The sequence below is a fragment of the Carlito syrichta genome, unplaced genomic scaffold, assembly GCF_000164805.1.
Source record: "Carlito syrichta isolate Samal-C Ts95f unplaced genomic scaffold, Tarsius_syrichta-2.0.1 Scaffold304409, whole genome shotgun sequence".
Lineage (NCBI taxonomy): Eukaryota > Metazoa > Chordata > Mammalia > Primates > Tarsiidae > Carlito > Carlito syrichta.
In genome coordinates this window covers 223,824-241,441 of record NW_007248505.1, presented here as the reverse complement: position 1 = coordinate 241,441, position 17,618 = coordinate 223,824, and the positions used below count along the sequence as shown (strand labels likewise).

General features: G+C 37.8%; 1 protein-coding gene across 1 annotated transcript in view; it reads left to right on the top strand.

Moving 5' to 3' along the window:
- Positions 1-17,618, top strand: part of HOOK3 (hook microtubule tethering protein 3) — a 111,939-nt gene that overhangs the window by 7,726 nt on the left and 86,595 nt on the right. Inside the window, exons 2-3 of the mRNA XM_021713288.1 lie at positions 11,940-12,012; positions 15,037-15,087. Coding sequence (XP_021568963.1) covers positions 11,940-12,012; positions 15,037-15,087 — 124 coding nt within the window. The remainder of the gene's footprint in view (positions 1-11,939; positions 12,013-15,036; positions 15,088-17,618) is intronic.

Here is a 17,618-nt window from a genome sequence, read left to right as displayed (position 1 = left end):
CAGGCGGGTCTTGACCCTGCGGGCTCAGGCAATCCACTTACCTCAGCCTCCCAAAGGCGTGGGATTACAGGCTGAGCCACCGAGCCTGGCTGATTTGCATTTTTATAATGACTAATGATGTGGAGCATCTTTTCATCTATTTGCCATCCATATATCTTCTCTGGTCTATTGTCTGCTTTGATCTTTTGTTGATTTTTTAATTGGATTGTTTGTCTTATTAAATTTAAAGTTCTTGGCCTGGCGCGTTGGCTCAAGCCTATAATCCCAGCACTTTGGGAGGCCGAGGTGAGGGGATTTGCCTGAACCCATGGGTTTGAGAACACCTTAGGCAACTTGGTGAGACATCATTTCTACAATAAATAAAAATTAGTCAGGCATGGTAGTGTGCACCTGTAGTTCTGGCTACTTGGAAGGCTGAGGCAGAAGGATCGCCTGAGCCTAGCAGGTCGATACTGGGGTAGCTGTGAGTGTGCCACTGTACTCCAACCTGAGCGGTGGAGTGACACTCCAACTAAAAAAAAAAACTGAAAAATAAAATAAAATAAAAAAATTTAAGTTCTGTATGTATTCTGAATACAAGTCCTGTGTCATATATACATTAAACAATATTTTCTTACAGTGTGTGACTTCCTTTTATATTTTAATAGTATTTTTTATAGAGCCGCAATTCTTTAATTTTGATAAAGTCTAGTTTTTTTTGTCCCTTTTTATTGTATTAAGAAATCTTTACCAAACCCAGGGTCAATAGAATTTTCTGTGTTTTCCATAGAAGTTTTATAGTTTTTGTGTTTATATTTAGGTCTGTGGTGCATTTGGAGTTACTTTGTATATATGGTATAACATATAAGGCTTGAGATTTACTTTGCATATAGCTGTTCTTCAAGTTCTATTTGCTGAAAATTCCTTTCCCATATTTTCAGAACTTTTGATTATGTTCAACTGCTTAGTGACTGGAGAGACATTATCCATTCTTTGATGATTGTATCCTTGCTAATTCTTACTACGCGATCAGTCATCAAATTTCTATTTTCATTAACAAATACAATAAGCTTACATTTATAAAATTTCTTTTTCTATTTTCAACTTCTTGGTTTGAAGAAAGTTAACATTAGACTTTGTAAACATTTTTACAAAGTAGCAGCCACTTTAGAAAGCACAGCATGCTCTGAAAGACAGCAGATATTCGAATGGACTGTTTATGCTATAAAGCCTGCAGTGCAAATGCCAAAGAACAGTCAGTGCTTTGCCCTCATTCACCTTTGGTTCCCTTTGCCTTCTTGCTCTGAAGGAACTCTGGTTCTCACCTAACAGCGCTGCTTCTCAGACCTTTCAAGTGACAGCTGTTTCTCCACAGGCTTCATCTAGCACTTCACCCATGGCGGCACCCTCTGTACTGCCTCTCTCCTTCATTTTCCCTAAAACTGCCATTTTGAATCTTATGACATCATCCACCACCCCTCATTGTTACTGCAATTCCCTCTCATTTTCCAATAAGTTGGATCCTGGAAAACTGTCATTCTCTCCAATATTACTCTTGTCTAAATTCTTGGTGATTTGAATATGGACCTAGGTATCTATTCTTGCCTATTAGTTTCTTGAACTCTTCTCCCTTAATCTTGTTTTCCACCCAACTTTAGTTCACTTATTCCCATGGTTATACCCTATAATTTATCATCATTAATAGTATTTAATCCCTCCATAATCTAATTTTCCATTAATCATTATCTGATCTCTACTTGTCTTTCCATGTCACTTGCTCTGGCACCAAGATTCCAAGAATCCTTCAGTTCTCTAATACCAGTGAGACCTCAACATGACCTTTCATCTTGCTTTTTTCTGTCTTTCCTTTTACTCAGGTGAAATTCTATGGTCAATCATAATCACTCCCTTGTACATATTTTTTGTACCTTGGCCCTTTGTGTTTCTTTGTATTTGTTTGACCATACCACAACTCTGGTTCGATCTAGTCTTGCCTATTCTGCTTCTCACCTATGTATCTGGGCCTAGCTGAAAAAAACACAAACATGCTGATGGGTCTCATGTTTATTTCTTACCATGAAGCTGTATGTGCTCCATATGGAATCCTGCAGTCATATTGTGTTTCCCTAGTCTCTTCATTTCCCCTGCTTTCCTAGATGACTGCCTCACACTTCTCTTCACTACCACCTCTCTTATCTCTCTCATCTGATCTCTTTAAGAGGTAGGATACATCTATCCTATTTCTGAGAAAGTTGAAACTAATATCTGTAAAATAAAATTTCCATGGAATTCTGTAACCGCACTTCTTCTTAACAACATGTTTGATGTTACCTTGCTGCCCGTGACTACGTATAAGCTGTGGGCTTAGGGAGGGTCCGAACTCAAAACCAGTTCCTATACTTTGTGTATTGGGCCTCACTGCCTCTCACCTACTCAGGATCATCACTTTACCAATTCTCTCTTTTTTACAACATCACTTTTCCTTTCTCTGTTGAATCATCCTTTAGTAGCAAGAGATCTGTTGTTTCTTTTATCTCTAAAAATATTTCTCTTTATCTTACATCTACGATTAGTTGTTGTTTCATCTCACCTTCCCTTTGTAACAAAATTCCTTTGAAAAATTGTCTGTGCCCAACTGTCTAGATTCTTTTCCTGCTCTCTTAAATTTACTTAAATCAGGCTTTTGTCCTGACCATTTTATTAAAACTGCACTTGTTATGGCTACCAATGATCAGCATATTACTAATTTTAGTGGTCCTGATCTCGGATGGCATGGAGTATAGTTGCTCCATAGATACTTGACTTTGCTGGAGAAAAGAGTTTCAGCAAGTCCAAGGTGTAGTTTAAAGGAAAGTTTATTAGAAAGAAAAACACATTCAAGAAAGAATGCAAGTGCCTTAAAGGAAAGGACATGTACTTGCCTTTGACAAGAAACTTTATATAATTTTACAATGATTATTAAGCAAATTATTCCTTCATCTAAGAGCAGAGGGTTGCAGGTATCTGGTCAGAAGTTTTGATTACCGTCTCACAACCTTTTGAGGTCACAAGGACCTTCTAAATAATGAAAGTTACTGCCTAGTTAAATTTGGGCTTTTCTTAGAGCACATACCTGTGTTCTGGATAATTCCCTATTGTTTCTGTGATTTACTGCACTGGTAGTTCTACATTCCAGCCCACAAGGTGATCAGGTCTGATATGCCTGGTTGGTCTGATGAAGGTCGTGTACCAATGAGAAAGATGTCTGAACGCTTGCCCTGTTCCTCAGTTCTCTAAATTAGACCTAAGAAAACTTGCCTAACTACTTATAAATTATGTGCTATATTAACTATGCCTGCCTCCGTCTGTTCTCAGTTCTTAAACTGTCACCATCATGTTTACCTCCTTGTAACATTTTTTAAATTTGTCTTCCAGGATACTGGTATGATTCTTTAGTAAATCAGATTTACTGCTGATATTGGTATCCCATTTCACTCAGGGTAATAGTTGAGAGTACATAAGATCCTAAGTGACCTGGACCACTTGTTACCACTCTGGTCTTACATACCTAATGTTCTTTCACAGTGGCTTTCTTCTCATCCTCAGGCATCTCCTGCTTTGGGCTTTCTCATGGCCTTTCCTTCTGCCTCATTGAGATGGTAACATCACAGTCTTCCTCACCACCTTCCAGCCTTCGCTGACATTTGTCAGTTTTTCAGAGTAACTTGCCTTGCCTGTCTATTTAATACTGCCACCTCTCCTACACTCTGTGTCCGCTTGTCCTGATATACAGGAGCTGTTAAGAAGATATTTCTTGACTGGACATGGTGGCTCAAGCCTGTAATCCCAGCACTTTGGGAGACTGAGGTGAAAGGATTGCCTGAGCTCAGGGGTTTGAGACCAACCTGGGCAACTTGGTGAGACCTTGTCTCTACAATAAATAAATTTTAAAAAATAAGCCAGGTGTGGTAGCATGCATCTATTGTTCCAGCTACTTGAAAGGCTGAGGTGGAAGGATTGCCTGAGCCCAGCAGGTCGAAGCTGTGGTGGCCGTGAGTGTGCCACTGCACTCCAGCCTGAGAGACAGAGTGAGTCTCTGACTTAAAAAAAAGAAGGTATTTCTTGAATAAACGAATATGAAATTATACATTTAACTTTACAGTTTAAAGAGAACAACCTAATCTTCTTTTTTAGCCTTTGTCTTCAAGAAGGGTTCACCACTCTTGTTTCCCATCAGTAATTTCCCTGACTCCAGTTAGGTGTCCTGTAGTTAATTCAATTCTGACACAACCTACCTGAGTTGTAGCTCAGGGCCCACAAGTAAAGGGCAAAGTTTTTCAATTCTGACACTAACTACCCAGAGCCTAGTACTGAGAAGAGAGCTTTTATCTGAGGAATATGAGTTCTTTTAAGTTATCAGGCCCAGAGAGATATTAGAATGAGACCACGATCACGCCCTATTCCCTCGTGAAACTGCTTGCAATTGCCACAAGTAGCTATAAATGAACCAATAATGCTGTACCGTAAACTATAACTCATGCCAAATAGCTTAATGGATAGCCAATCACTAATCAATATTTCTGTAAACCAGTGAGAATTCCTGACAGGCAACTTTGTGTCAGCCCACACCCTGTCCCTCTATTTTGCCTTAGAAAACTCACATGTGACAAAGGCCAAACGGTGCTTATAGCGAAGGTTACTTGGGTCTGAGTCTTCTGGGCAGCTGTTCTCACTTTGGCTCAGTAAACTCTCTAGGTTATGTGTGGTGCTTCAATCTCTTCCTTTTAGATTGGCAGTACAGACCCCACAAGTTAAAACGAAGGCTTCAGTTTCACAAGGTGGCCTGCTGCAGTAGACTTCAGTGTATGCACACCTCTGCCCAGCCAACTCCAGAATAAAAGGTTCCCACAACCCCTCTCCCCAGTTGACTAATTTGTCAGAATGACTCACAGAACTCAGGAAAGCTCAATAATTACAATCAATTTTTAATAAAGGATGCAATTCAGTAACAGCCAGGGAAAAGATGCATAGGGCAAGACATGAAATTGGGTGCAGTGAAGAGATTCCATGTTCTCTCCCAGCTTGCTGCCCTCCCAGCATTTCATGTGTTCATTACCCTGGAAGTTCACCCATCCCTATTGTTTATTATCTTTATTTGGGGTTTCATTACATGGGCATGATGGAATCACTGGCCATGTGATTGAACTCAGTCCACCAGTCCCTGTCCCTCTCTCTCTCACTGCTGGCCTGAAAGTTCATAGGGTTAGTTCTTCTGGGACCAGCACCCATCCTGAACAATCTAGGGGCCCACAGTGAATCACCTCATTAGCATAAACTCCCATATGTTCAAAAGGGGCTTGATATGAATTTTAAAAGACACTCAGGAAATACTTAGGACTTTAGGAAATCAGTGTCAAGAACTAGGAACAAAGACCAAATATACTTTTTATTATACAACCTCATGCTGATTAAGGTTGAAAGTAGCAAGTTGTGCCTGTAAGTGCCATCTATTTTTGTTTTCAAAGTTTGTGAAGGGGATAAAGAAAATAGGCACGAGATAATGAAGCCAAAGGAGAGACAGTAAAGTTCGAGCCTGACTGTGGTAGAATGCCTCATAAATACTTTTATTTTTATAGTACTCTAAATTGTCTGTCCTTGGTTAGAATCTATCCCTTATGTACCTGTATTATTTATTTCAACACTGTAGAGACTGAGCATACTTTGCTGTATTTTTGTTGTCATTATGGACGTGAAATTTAATTATTTGACACAACTCTCTAGTATACATTTAATGGCAGAGAACCGAGATGATTATTTTAGGTAATTACAAGATCATTAGAAAATAAATATACCTAGAAAGCAACATATCTATAAAAAATACTAAAAGTTTGCTAAGAGAAATGCCACATTAAAAGATGAAACCAAAATATGTGTTGGACTTTATCTTAATTTGTGTTTCATTAAGAAGTTTACATTGCTTAAGTAGTTCCAGCAGTAGAAATAAAATTCGGTTTTTTGGTTTCTATGAAGACACTTGAGTGCAAGAAGTCAAGAATTGTATTAAGGATTAAAATGAACGGACTTTTCCTGTAGTTTAAGCTATGACTGGTACATAAGTTGTAGACAAGTAAATGTGTTACTGGCAAAATTTAAGGAAATGATTTTGTGTGTTTTTCCCTTTTTCTCAGCAGAAGTCAGAACATAGATGCTTCATGAGATAGCTTCTTACTCATGAAGAACAGTGCCAGCAAGATTATCAGTTGTTATTTACATATCTGTGCAGAACTATACTCTATTAAGAGCTTTGAGAAAATTGCCTTTATGTTATTTGATTCTAGCCTGAGACCACTAATTAAGGAGTGCTTAGAAAACATTGCTGAAATTGTGAACTACTTAAAGAAACAGAAGTTACAGCTAGATGTCTGCATATGGAGTCCCAGTTTATTACTATCAAAAGTCGTATTGAATATGAGAAGGCTGTAGACTAGTATTCTTATTTTTTACACTTATTTATTGAGAAGCTACTGTATGCCAGACATGTAGTATTGGGCAATACCGCAGTGAATGAGGATAGATGCCCGCCCTTCATGAATAATAAGGTCATAAGTGATATTGGTCTTTTTCTACTTGTGACCTAGTTTACTGAGCATGAAGGAGAGAATTAGCCACAGGACCTTGGTGTTTTGCTAGAACCAGTTATGTATTGAACTCTACTGATAGGCTTTAACTAAATGATTGTACTATCAACTCCACTTAACTGAACGAATGAACTTGGGAAAATTACTTAATTTCTGGGTCTGATATTCCTTGACTATAATATAAGGATAATAATACCTTCCTTGCAGTGCTTTTGTGAATGTCAATTCCTGTTATGTTGCTAATATAATTACATATATTACTAGTGCAATAATACCTGGTGTACATTATAGCTGTGGCTGTTTTTGTTGTTTTCCTAGCTTGGGCATGATTCTGAGGTTTTTATAATACTTGGTAATCTTGTAAGGAATTAACAAACTGTATCATGAATGCTTAATTTGAAACTTTTTTTTTTGAGTTGGAGTCTCACACTGCTGCCCAGTCTGGAGTGCAGTGGTAAGATCATGGCTAATCCAGCCTTGACCTGCTGGGTTCAGGTGATCCTTCCGCCTCAACCTTCCAAGTAGCTGGAACCACAGCTGTGCGCCACCATGCCCAGTGACCCTTTCACCTAAGCCTTCCAAGTAGCTGGAACTACAGGCGTGTACCACCATACCTGACTAATTTTTCTCTTCTTTTTTTTTTTTTAGATTAGAAAATATAGTTTATTTAGAAAGTAAATTGGAGAAAGGGAGAGATTGATTCACCTTTCCAAGGTAGGAGACGGGGCCAAAGCTTATGGTGGCCGCCATAGCTTAAAGAGCACATGACTACTCCAGAGTCTAGTAAAGCAATGGCCCTGACTAATTTTTCTTGATTTATTATAGAGATGAGACCTCACCAAGTAGCTCAGGTGGTATTGAACCCATGGGCCCAGGCAACCCTCTCACCTAGGCCTCCCAAAGTGCTGTGATTACAGGCATGAGCCATTACACCCAGCCAAAAAGTATATTCTTAAAAGAAAGCATAGGAGTAAATCTTCATGACCTTGAATTAGGTAAGGTAAATACTACACCAAAAGTAAAAGATAGTTAAATTAAGCTTCAGAATTAAAAGCCTTTGGCTGGACAAGAAGTCGCACACCTGCAATCCCAGAGCTTTATGAGACTGAGGCAGGAGGACCACTTGAGCCTAGGAGTTTGAGACCAGCCTGAGCAACATAGACCTTGTCTCTACAAAAAAAAAAAAAAAAAAATTAGCTGGATGTGGTGAGGTGCGCCTGTACTCCTAGCTACTTAGGAGACTGAGGTGGGAGGATCGCTTGAGCCCAGGAGTTCAAGCCTGCGATGAGTCGTGATGGCACCACCGTATTCCAGCCTGGGCAAAAGAGCAAGACCCTGTCTCTTTAAAAATAAAAAAATAAAAATAAAAACCTTTGTGTGCAAATTAAGAAAGTGAAACGATAGTTCACAGAATGGGAGAAAATATCATGTGTCTGCTAAAGGGCTTATATCCTGAATATTAATTAAAACAATAAAATAAAACAAAAATTCTTACAACCCAATAAAAAGAATGCAGTTTTCTAGTGGGCAAATAATCTGAATAGTCTTTTCTCCAGAGGATATATAAGTGGCCAATAAGCACACAAAAAAATGCTTAATATCTTCAGCTATTAAAACCAGTGAGATATCACTTCATAACCACTAGGATGTTTATAACTAAAATAGATAATGACAAGGGTTGACAAGGCTTTGGAGAAATTGGAACCCACATACATTGCTGGAGGGAGCACAAAATGCAGCTACTTTGGAAGAATTTGACCATATGTCAGTTAGAGTTATCATAGGACCTAGTAACTCTACCCCTAGGCATATACCTAAATGAAACAAATGTCCAAACAAAGCTGGTATGGAAATTATTTCTACTGGAAAAGTAGAAATAACCCAAATGTACATCTGCTGACAAATGGATAAACAAAAGTGGTATATCTATAAATGAAGTATTATTCAGCCATAAAAAGGAATGAAGTGCTGATACATGGTACAATATGGAAAACTTTTAAAACATACTAAATGGGCCAGGCACAGTGGCTTATGCCTATAATCCCAGCACTTTAGTAGACGTAGGTAAGAGAACTGCCTGGGCAACTTGGCGAGATCTCATCTCTACAATAAATCAGAAAATTAGCTGGGCATGGTGGCATGCATCTGTAGTCCCAGCTACTTGGACGTCTGAGGAAGAAGGATCACCGGAGCCCAGCAGGTCAAGGCTGCGGTGGCCATGAGTGTGTGACTATACTCCAGCCTAGGCGACAGAGTGAGACTCCAACTAAAAAAACAAACAAACAAAAAACAATCCTAAAACATACTAAATAAAAGAAGTCAGACACAAAAGACCACATAGTATATGGTATTATTTATATGAAATGTCCAGAATAGTTAAATCCATAGAGACAGAAATTTAATTAGTGATTTCCAGGGACTGGAGAGAGTGGAAAATAGGACTAACAACAAGTGGACACAGGGTTTCTTTTGGGAGGGATGGAAATACTCTAAGATTGGATTGTGATGATGATTATTTAGTTCTGAATATTCTGGAATGCATTGTATATTTAATGAGTAAATTATATCATAGGTGAATTATCTCAAAGCTGTTTTAAAAAGCAGATGGATAGACAGTAAAGTTAATATGTTATCTATTTTATGATACAGTCTTCAAAAATAATCATAACACATTTCTATGTAGGTATTTTAATTGTAATTTTTTTCATATATACTTCCTAAATACATATACTTTTATTTTTTTATAATAGTTAAAAATTCTAAGTAGCATGTTGTTTCATTTAAAATTCATTTGAAGCTGGGTATGGTGGTTCATCCCTGTAATCCCAGCACTTTGGGAAGTGGAGGCAAGAGGATTGCCTGAGCTCTGGGGTTCGAGACCAGCCTAGGCAACATGTTGAGTCTCTACAGTAAATCAAAAGATTAAGCCGGGCTCGGTGGCTCAGCCTGTAATCCCGCGCTTTGGGAGGCTGAAGTGAGTGGATTGCCTGAGCCCGCGGGTTCGAGACCCACCTGGGCAGCGAGACCTCATCTCTACAATAAATCAAAAAATCAGCGGGGCGTGGTAGCGCGCGCCTGTAGTTCCAGCTACTTGGAAGGCTGAGGCGGAAGTATCGCCGGAGCCCAGCAGGTCGAGACTGCGGTGGCCCAGAGCGGCAACTGTACTCCAGTCTGGGCGACAGAGTGAGACTCCAACTCAAAAAAAAAAAAAAAAATTAGCTAGGCGTGGTGGTACATTCCTGCACTTCCAGCTACTTGGAAAACTGAGGTGGAAGGATTGCCTGAGCCTAGCAGGTCTAAGTTGTGGTGGCCGTGAGCGTGCCACTGTACTCCAGCAGCAGAGTAAGATTTCTACTCAAAAGCAAAATAAAACATAAAGTTAATTTGAGTAAAATTTAGTACTGATTGGGTTTATCACTTTAAGATGCAGGAAAAGTTGATACGTAGATTTTCCTAACATCTGACTTTTGGTTTTTTGGGTGAATAGAGACCCTTGTGGTGTTATGGAAAGATTTTTGAACCTAGCAATTGCTAGAAGAGGACAAAACTAGTTGTTCTGTCTGTAATTTCAGACAAATAATTTAAGTTCTTGGAGCACAGTTTAAAAAACTTTAGCCAGGCATGATGGCTCATACCTGTAATCCCAGCACTTTGGGAAACTGAGGTGAGAGGATTGCCTGAGCCCAGGGGTTCGAACCAGCCTGGACAACTTGGTGAGACCTCATCTCTACAATAAATGAAAAAATTAGCCAGGCATGGTGGCACACGCCTATTGTTCCAGCTACTTGGAAGGCTGAAGTGGAAGGATCCCCTGCAGGTCGAAGCTGCAGTGGCTTTGATTGTGCCCTGCACTCTAGCCTGGACAAGAATGAAGCCCAACTCAAAAGAGGGGGGAAAAAAACCTCTAAAAACAAGGCTTAGCTGGGTGAGGTGACTTATGCCTATAATCCCAGCACTTTGGGAGTTCGAGATGAGAGGATTGCCTCAGCCCACGGGTTTGAGACCCCCGCTGGGCAACTTGGCGAGACTTCATCTGTACAATAAATAAAAAAAATTAGCTGGATGTGGTGGCGCATGCCTGTAGTTCCAGCTACTTGGAAGGCTGAGGTAGAAGGATTGCCTGAGCCCAGCAGGTCAAGGCTACAGTGGTTGTGATCATGCCATTGCAGTTCAGCCTTGGTGACAGACTAAGACACCAACTCAAAAAAAAAAAAAAGACTCATGTGGGTTTGGAAAGTGTTATGTTTTCTTTCCTACTTTCTAGTGTTTATTAGAAGTTGATTAGACGTATGGAAGATTTTCCTAGAGAAAATAAATATATTCAGGTCTGTCTTTTTAATATTTGTCCACACTAGTTGTCTTACCTTAAATTTTAGGCATTTTGCCAACAATTGTTCAGCTTTGTCTAAAGCCTAGTACTGCATCTGAAAAAATGGATTCTTAATATTCATTATTTGAAGAAATTGAAATTTAGTAGCATTTTTGTGACCTTTGAAGTATTAGGTGATGGAAGTCATTGAATTTATTATTATTATTTTTTTTATTATTATTATTTGAAAGTAGGATTATGGAGAGGACAGAAAAGTTCCCACAGTGAGAGGAGACCTGAGGGGGTTGCCCGAGGTCATTGATTTTTTTTTTTTTTTTTTTTGAGTTGGAGTCTCACTCTGTTGCCCAGACTGGAATGCAGTAGCACACTCCCGGCCATCAGAGCCTTGACCTGCTGGGCTTCGGTGATCCTCCCACCTCAACCTTCCAAGTAGTTGGAACTATAGGTGTGTGCTACCACGCCTAGCTAATTTTTTATTTTTATTGTAGAGACGAGGTCTCCCGCAGTCGCCCGAGTGGGTCTTGAACCTGAGGGCTCAGGCAGACCACTCGCCTGCTGGGATTACAGGCTGAGCCACCGAGCCCAGCCAAGGTCATTGAATTATTAAGTGAAAGCTTATTTTAACTTTCTTGATATATATATATCTATTTTTAAATCATGTCATTGACTTTTACTGCTTTTAGATATTAATGTAATATCTACAATTAAGTTAATTTCAGGTTAGGTTATTCATCTACAACTTGTTTTTAAAATGTATTAAGTATGTATTACTGTCTTTTTGCCCTTTAGTTTGTTTTTGATTAAAATTTTTTTCTTAATGAGCTAGGGTGATTTTTAGAGAAATCTGCTATAATTGCTTTTGGTCTCATGTACTGAGTTATGATATGTGATATGTGGCAAATACATTTTTATGTTGCATGCAGTTAAGTGATGATATGGGATAGAATTCAAATTTCTTTGTTTAGCTCAATAGCAACATGACCTTAATATACTAGCTTTTCCTTACTTTGCAGAGATCCTGCATATTTTGATGAAAATTGGCTAAACAGAATCAAAACGGAAGTAGGAGATAATTGGAGGCTAAAGGTATTTTCTTTTTATTTTCCCACCTTTTAAATCTTTAAATATTTGTATGCATATAATATTTGTTGATTTTTAAAAATCGGTGTGTCTAGTGAGCTATAGAAATTTAGGTAGCCTATGTAGTAAATTACCCCACAATTGAAGACTGGAGAGTACCTGGAGTTAATCACTTAGACATGACATAATGTGAGTCAGTAAAACTCAGTGAGCAAGGGCATGGACTGTAGAGCTGGCGTGCCTGTATCCACATCATAGTTCTGCCATTTACTATCTTTGGAGTATTGTGACCTTTCTATGCCTTGATTTTCCAATTTGTAAAAATGAGGGTTAAAATAGGCTCTGCCATACAGAAATAGGTTAGTTATTATTATTATGTTAAGTACTTAGAATAGTGCATGGCACATATAAGTATTAGTTGCTAGTATGGTTTTTAATAATGACATAATATTGGCCATTATTAACTGTCCAGAACACTCAGAGAATGAAACATTTTTATTTCCTTCCTAGTAACCTTTAAGTTCCAATATTTCACAATTATCTTTGACTAAAACCCACAGTAAGAAATACAATTTACATTGCAATCTTCTGCCTACCGGAATGCATGTGCCATATATAACTAGACAAGTTTTTATTCTTACCTTAGGCAGTGATGTTATTTTATTTCATTTTTAATAATGTTTGTTGCAACCCACTAAATTTAGTATCCTATTTTGTGTTTGTGTGTATAGTTCTATGTAGCTCTGTCTCATTGTAGCTTCCTGTAACTACCACCAGAGTGAAGATACAGAACTAGACCATCACCACATAGCTCTCTGGTGCTGCCTTTGTATCCGTGTCCATGTCACCCTTAATTCCTTGCACCTACTAATTTGTTGTCCATCTCTGTGATTTTGTTACACTGAATTGATTTTTCTGACCCAGTAATGGTCATAACTGTGATGTAAAACCATGAGACCATTAAAAAAAATTTTTTTTAGGTGGTGGTGGGGAATAGACACACACTGGTATAGACTCAGAGATAGAAATGATTATGCTTGTGAAGCCCCAGAACTTAAGATGTGCTAAGCTTGAGTTGCCTTTGTATTTCTCCCAAGAAGCACATATTTGATAAGAAAAATATTATTTGATTGCTTAAGTATTGGTCTGCCAAAATCTAATTTCTTCTTTTAATTAATCTAGTAAATGGAAACTCTTTAATGGCACTATTTTAATGTCTTTAAACAATCTTTCAAGAATAGGCAATTAAAATGATTATTTTTAAATAGTTCAACATGTTTGAGACAATTCATGATTGTTTAAAATTATGTTCCTAATAATTTTGTGTTTGCTTACCAACTTGACTAGAGGGAGTTGTATATCCCCTGCCCCATGCACACAATTACACACCCACTGTCTTTATGTCATGAGTAGGGCAATGGTAGTTATGTTCTTAATGTTTAGAACTGAAATTCCTATTTCTGTATTGTACTCTGTATTATACTTCTTCAGTTTTATGATATCATTTATTAAAGGTATAATATATAGCTTTTTGTGATGGGATAAAAAAGCTACCAATTTAAATTAACACATTGATTTTCAAGATGTTCTAATTTCAAGTATTAAAAATATGAGAAAACGAACATTATAGAATAAAGGAAATAAAGTATATTATGCCTTTTTCAGGTCTCCAAAATTTTCCAGAAATATAAGCATGTAATTTTATTTATAAGGTTTTTAAGAAATAAGTAAGCTAAGTTTTTAGTTTATTTTCTCCTTTAAAAATAAATATGTTTTTAATTAACTATTGGATCCCACTGCTGTGATTCAGATTCTATTTCATAACCTTAGGCTCTGCTGGCTTCTGTTCTAGGATATTTTCTTTTTTTTTTTTTTTTTTTTTGAGTCAGAGTCTCACTCTGTCGTCCAGGCTGGAGTGCAGTGGCACACTCAGAGGGCCACCCCAGCATCAACCTGCTGAACTTCGGCAATCCTTCCACCTCAGCCTTCCAAGTAGCCAGAACTACAGGCGTGTGCTACCACGCCAGACTAATTTTTGGTTATTATTATTTATTGTAGAGACGAGGTCTCGCCCAGTTGCCTGTGCTGGTCTCCAAACCGCGGGCTCACGCAATCCACTCTCCTCAGCCTCCCAAAGTGCTAGTATTACAGGCTGAGCCACGGAGCCCAGCCAGACATTTTCAGTTACTCACATTGGCCAGGGTCAACTGGATTGACAGGATGATTAACAGAACCGTATCATAGACAGATTTAGTCTAACACAAATATGCGTGTATGAGTTTCAAAGAAAAAATTAGAGTTCACAGTAAATAGTGCAGGTGATTCTGCCTGAACTTTCCCTCAGATAACGTATGGCTGTGAATGTGTGCTCTGGAGCGAGTTATTATTGGGACATCTGCATATTACTCTCTCATCCTATCTTTTATATAAGATATTTCTTACAGCACAAATATCTCACAATGCTGAGTGTTAGTCTAGTGTTTCAAGATATAATAGTAATTTTTTAACCTTATGGCTTAAATATTTACTTTGGCACTCAACTAAAGAAACAGTAGTTTTTTCTAACAGCAAAGGAATTTGGAGACATTATATTTTGTGTGTTAAGAGGTTTCCAAGTGTAATTCTGACTTGAACTTTAGCTTAATGTTCTAACGGTAGAACTGAACCTTTTGTAGATGCAATTCCACTTTTCTGGGAATACCAGCCCTGAACTCAAGTCTTCATTAAGGATAGAAAATCTGAATAATTTAGCCTTATTGCTAAGTCTTATTCATTTACCCTCCACCTGTTGATGTGGTCATAACATTAAAAATTCTGTGTAATTGAAAACATAATTTGTTTTATAAAGCTCTCAGATCAAATAAAGTTATTAATAGTCCATTTTTGATGATGGTAATTCAGATATACCACTGACTTTTTTTTAGTGTTTTATGATTATAGTGATTGGTTGACTGAGAAATTTCTTATATTTAACTATATTTTAATCTATGCTTGCCCCTTTTACCCGGTTGTTTTCTCTTTCTTAAACAGATAAGCAATTTAAAGAAAATTTTAAAAGGAATCCTGGATTATAATCATGAGGTAAGGACTGGTTTCTCATTCTGTTTAGAAGAATTATTATAGAATAGTTTAATTTTATAGTAGTTTGAAATTAAGGGACAATTGCCTTCAAAGTTAATATCAGTTTGTCTTCCATATTATAGCTTCTAGAATGTTGGTTCAAACAACCATCTGTTAGAAGGTGTATAGTTCAGTACTCTTTTTCACCATATGATAGGTAGTTTGTAGATGATTACTAATTGATGTTAGGTTTTTTTAATTCTGTCTGTTAATTCTCTCTTCTTCCTTTACATGTGAAAATGGTTTAGAGTCCGTATACACTTGTAGTTAGCTCCATTTCTAATTTCATTTTTTGCCAAATCTCAGCCCCCAGAGGAACTCAATTTACCCTCTGAGTCTGCATCAGAACAGTCAGACATTTCTGGGGAAAAAGTCAGGCAGTGGAACTAACTAGTTTCACTTTAAATTTCATGATCACAGATGTCAAATGGATGTAACACTGCATAGAAACCTGTTATTTCCCTACTTCTCTTCTATACCCACATTTACACCTACATTTATACCTACAATATCAGTTTTCCCCATCTACCCTACTACCCAAGCCCCAAACCTAAAGATCATCCTATAGTCTTTCTTTCTTTTAATATTATCAGCAAGACCTATTATTAGTTAAACCTTCAAAATACAGCTTTCACCATCTCTGTAGCCACCACCCAAGCCATCATTCACTCTTCATAAAACAAATTATTGGATATTAGTCTAACTGTGACCCTGATTTCACTGTTGCCCCTCTGTAGTCTATTTTTCACTCTAAAGCCAGGATGATTTTCTTCTTAGCCATGATCCTCCAAGTGCTATGTGACCCCTCTAACCACTACTTCACCTGATCTCCCTTTGCCCCATGACACTGTAGCCATACTTCTCTGCTTCTGTGCCTCAGTTTGCCAAGCCCGTTTCTTTCTCAGAGCCATGGCCCTTCTGCTGTGCTGTGTGCAGTGTTCCTCTTTTGGCTTCTTTGCTCATGCCTGCTTGTTTGAACTTATTGTCCGCTCAGAGAGGCTTCCCTGAGCCATGTGCTATCTTAACTGGGGCCACATTCTCCTTTTAGCCCCATTACTCAGTCATACTGCCCTGTCTGTTCCCTTTAATCTTTGCTATGGATTATCAGCATTCTTCTTATTTATTGGTAATTTGGTTGTCTCACCCCATTATGTTAATTAGAGCTTTGAAAGAGGTCGGGGCTAGACCTGAAGTAGTCATTGGTCCATCCCAGCCCCTAGCACAGTTCCAGTTCTGTCACAACACAGGCACACTGAGTTTCCACATCATCTCAAATACTATTTTGAAAACAAATTCAAATAAATATTAATTTCCAGGAAAAATACAATATTTAAGATATGTAAGTCATGAATATAGGGTTAGTATTAGACATTGATAGAGCATTTACTTGAACCAGAAGTCATTGTTTTTTCCTAAGAATGCTATGAAGAAAAGTTACTACATCTTTTGGACTTAGAAGATGTGATTGTTTTTGTTCTGCGCGTCATGTCCCTTTTGTAAACTACAATTGATAATTTCCCACAGAGTATTGCAATGAAAAAAGAAGTAGAAAATGTATGGTACTGGAGGGAGTGATGCTGTTTCCAGAGCTATCTCACTGAGTATTATTTGAGCCAGGTTCCAGGCTCAGTGATGCGCTCCATACAGAGTCCATGTGTGCTGTTGTTCCATCTCATACACAGCAGCCGAGCTCAGGTCAAATACCCATGTGCACTTTCTTCTCTTCCCACCTTGTAATTTTTCTTTTTTTCTCCCCTACTTCCATATCCCCCAACGTTTTTCTTGGCAATGCTCTGGGCCCTGGATCGGCACCAATAAGTGCTCAGAGAGCAAAAAGAAATCTAGTCTTAGAAGGTGGTGTGACATCTTTGGAAATTTTCACATGCCCTTTTAAAAGCCTAAAAGCCTAATTACACTCATCACTACATGACTATTAGAAAGAGTTGGAGTGTGAGTAAAGCTAAAATCAGTGTATGTGGTTGGTGTTTGCTTAATGTGAGCCTGCACAACCGTTCGGTGAGCCCATACTTTATAATTCTAGTACCAGCTTCCTCATTTATTCTAATAGCTCTATATCCTAATCCTTCTTACTGCCTACTGTGATGTGTAATTATATATTTCTGTGTGCATTTACCTATTTTATGTCTTCTATTTACTCTGTAAACTACATAAAGGTACTTGTCTGTATATTTAAAAGCTTTATAAATGCATATGTTTTTTAACACTAATTCTCTGTTTAAAAATTCGTCTTCTAGAACTACTTAAGGCTGTCTACTAAGCTTTATTTCATAGTAGGCAAAAATTGAAAATAACTCAAATAACAATAAGAAAATTATAAAACTTAGGACAGATGCCACTGAGCCATGAAACTATATTTATAAAGGCTCTTTAATAATATAAAAGTAATGAGATTATATGTGCCATATGATGCCAATTTTACAGGAATATATATATATGTATATGTATATATATATATATATATATATATATAT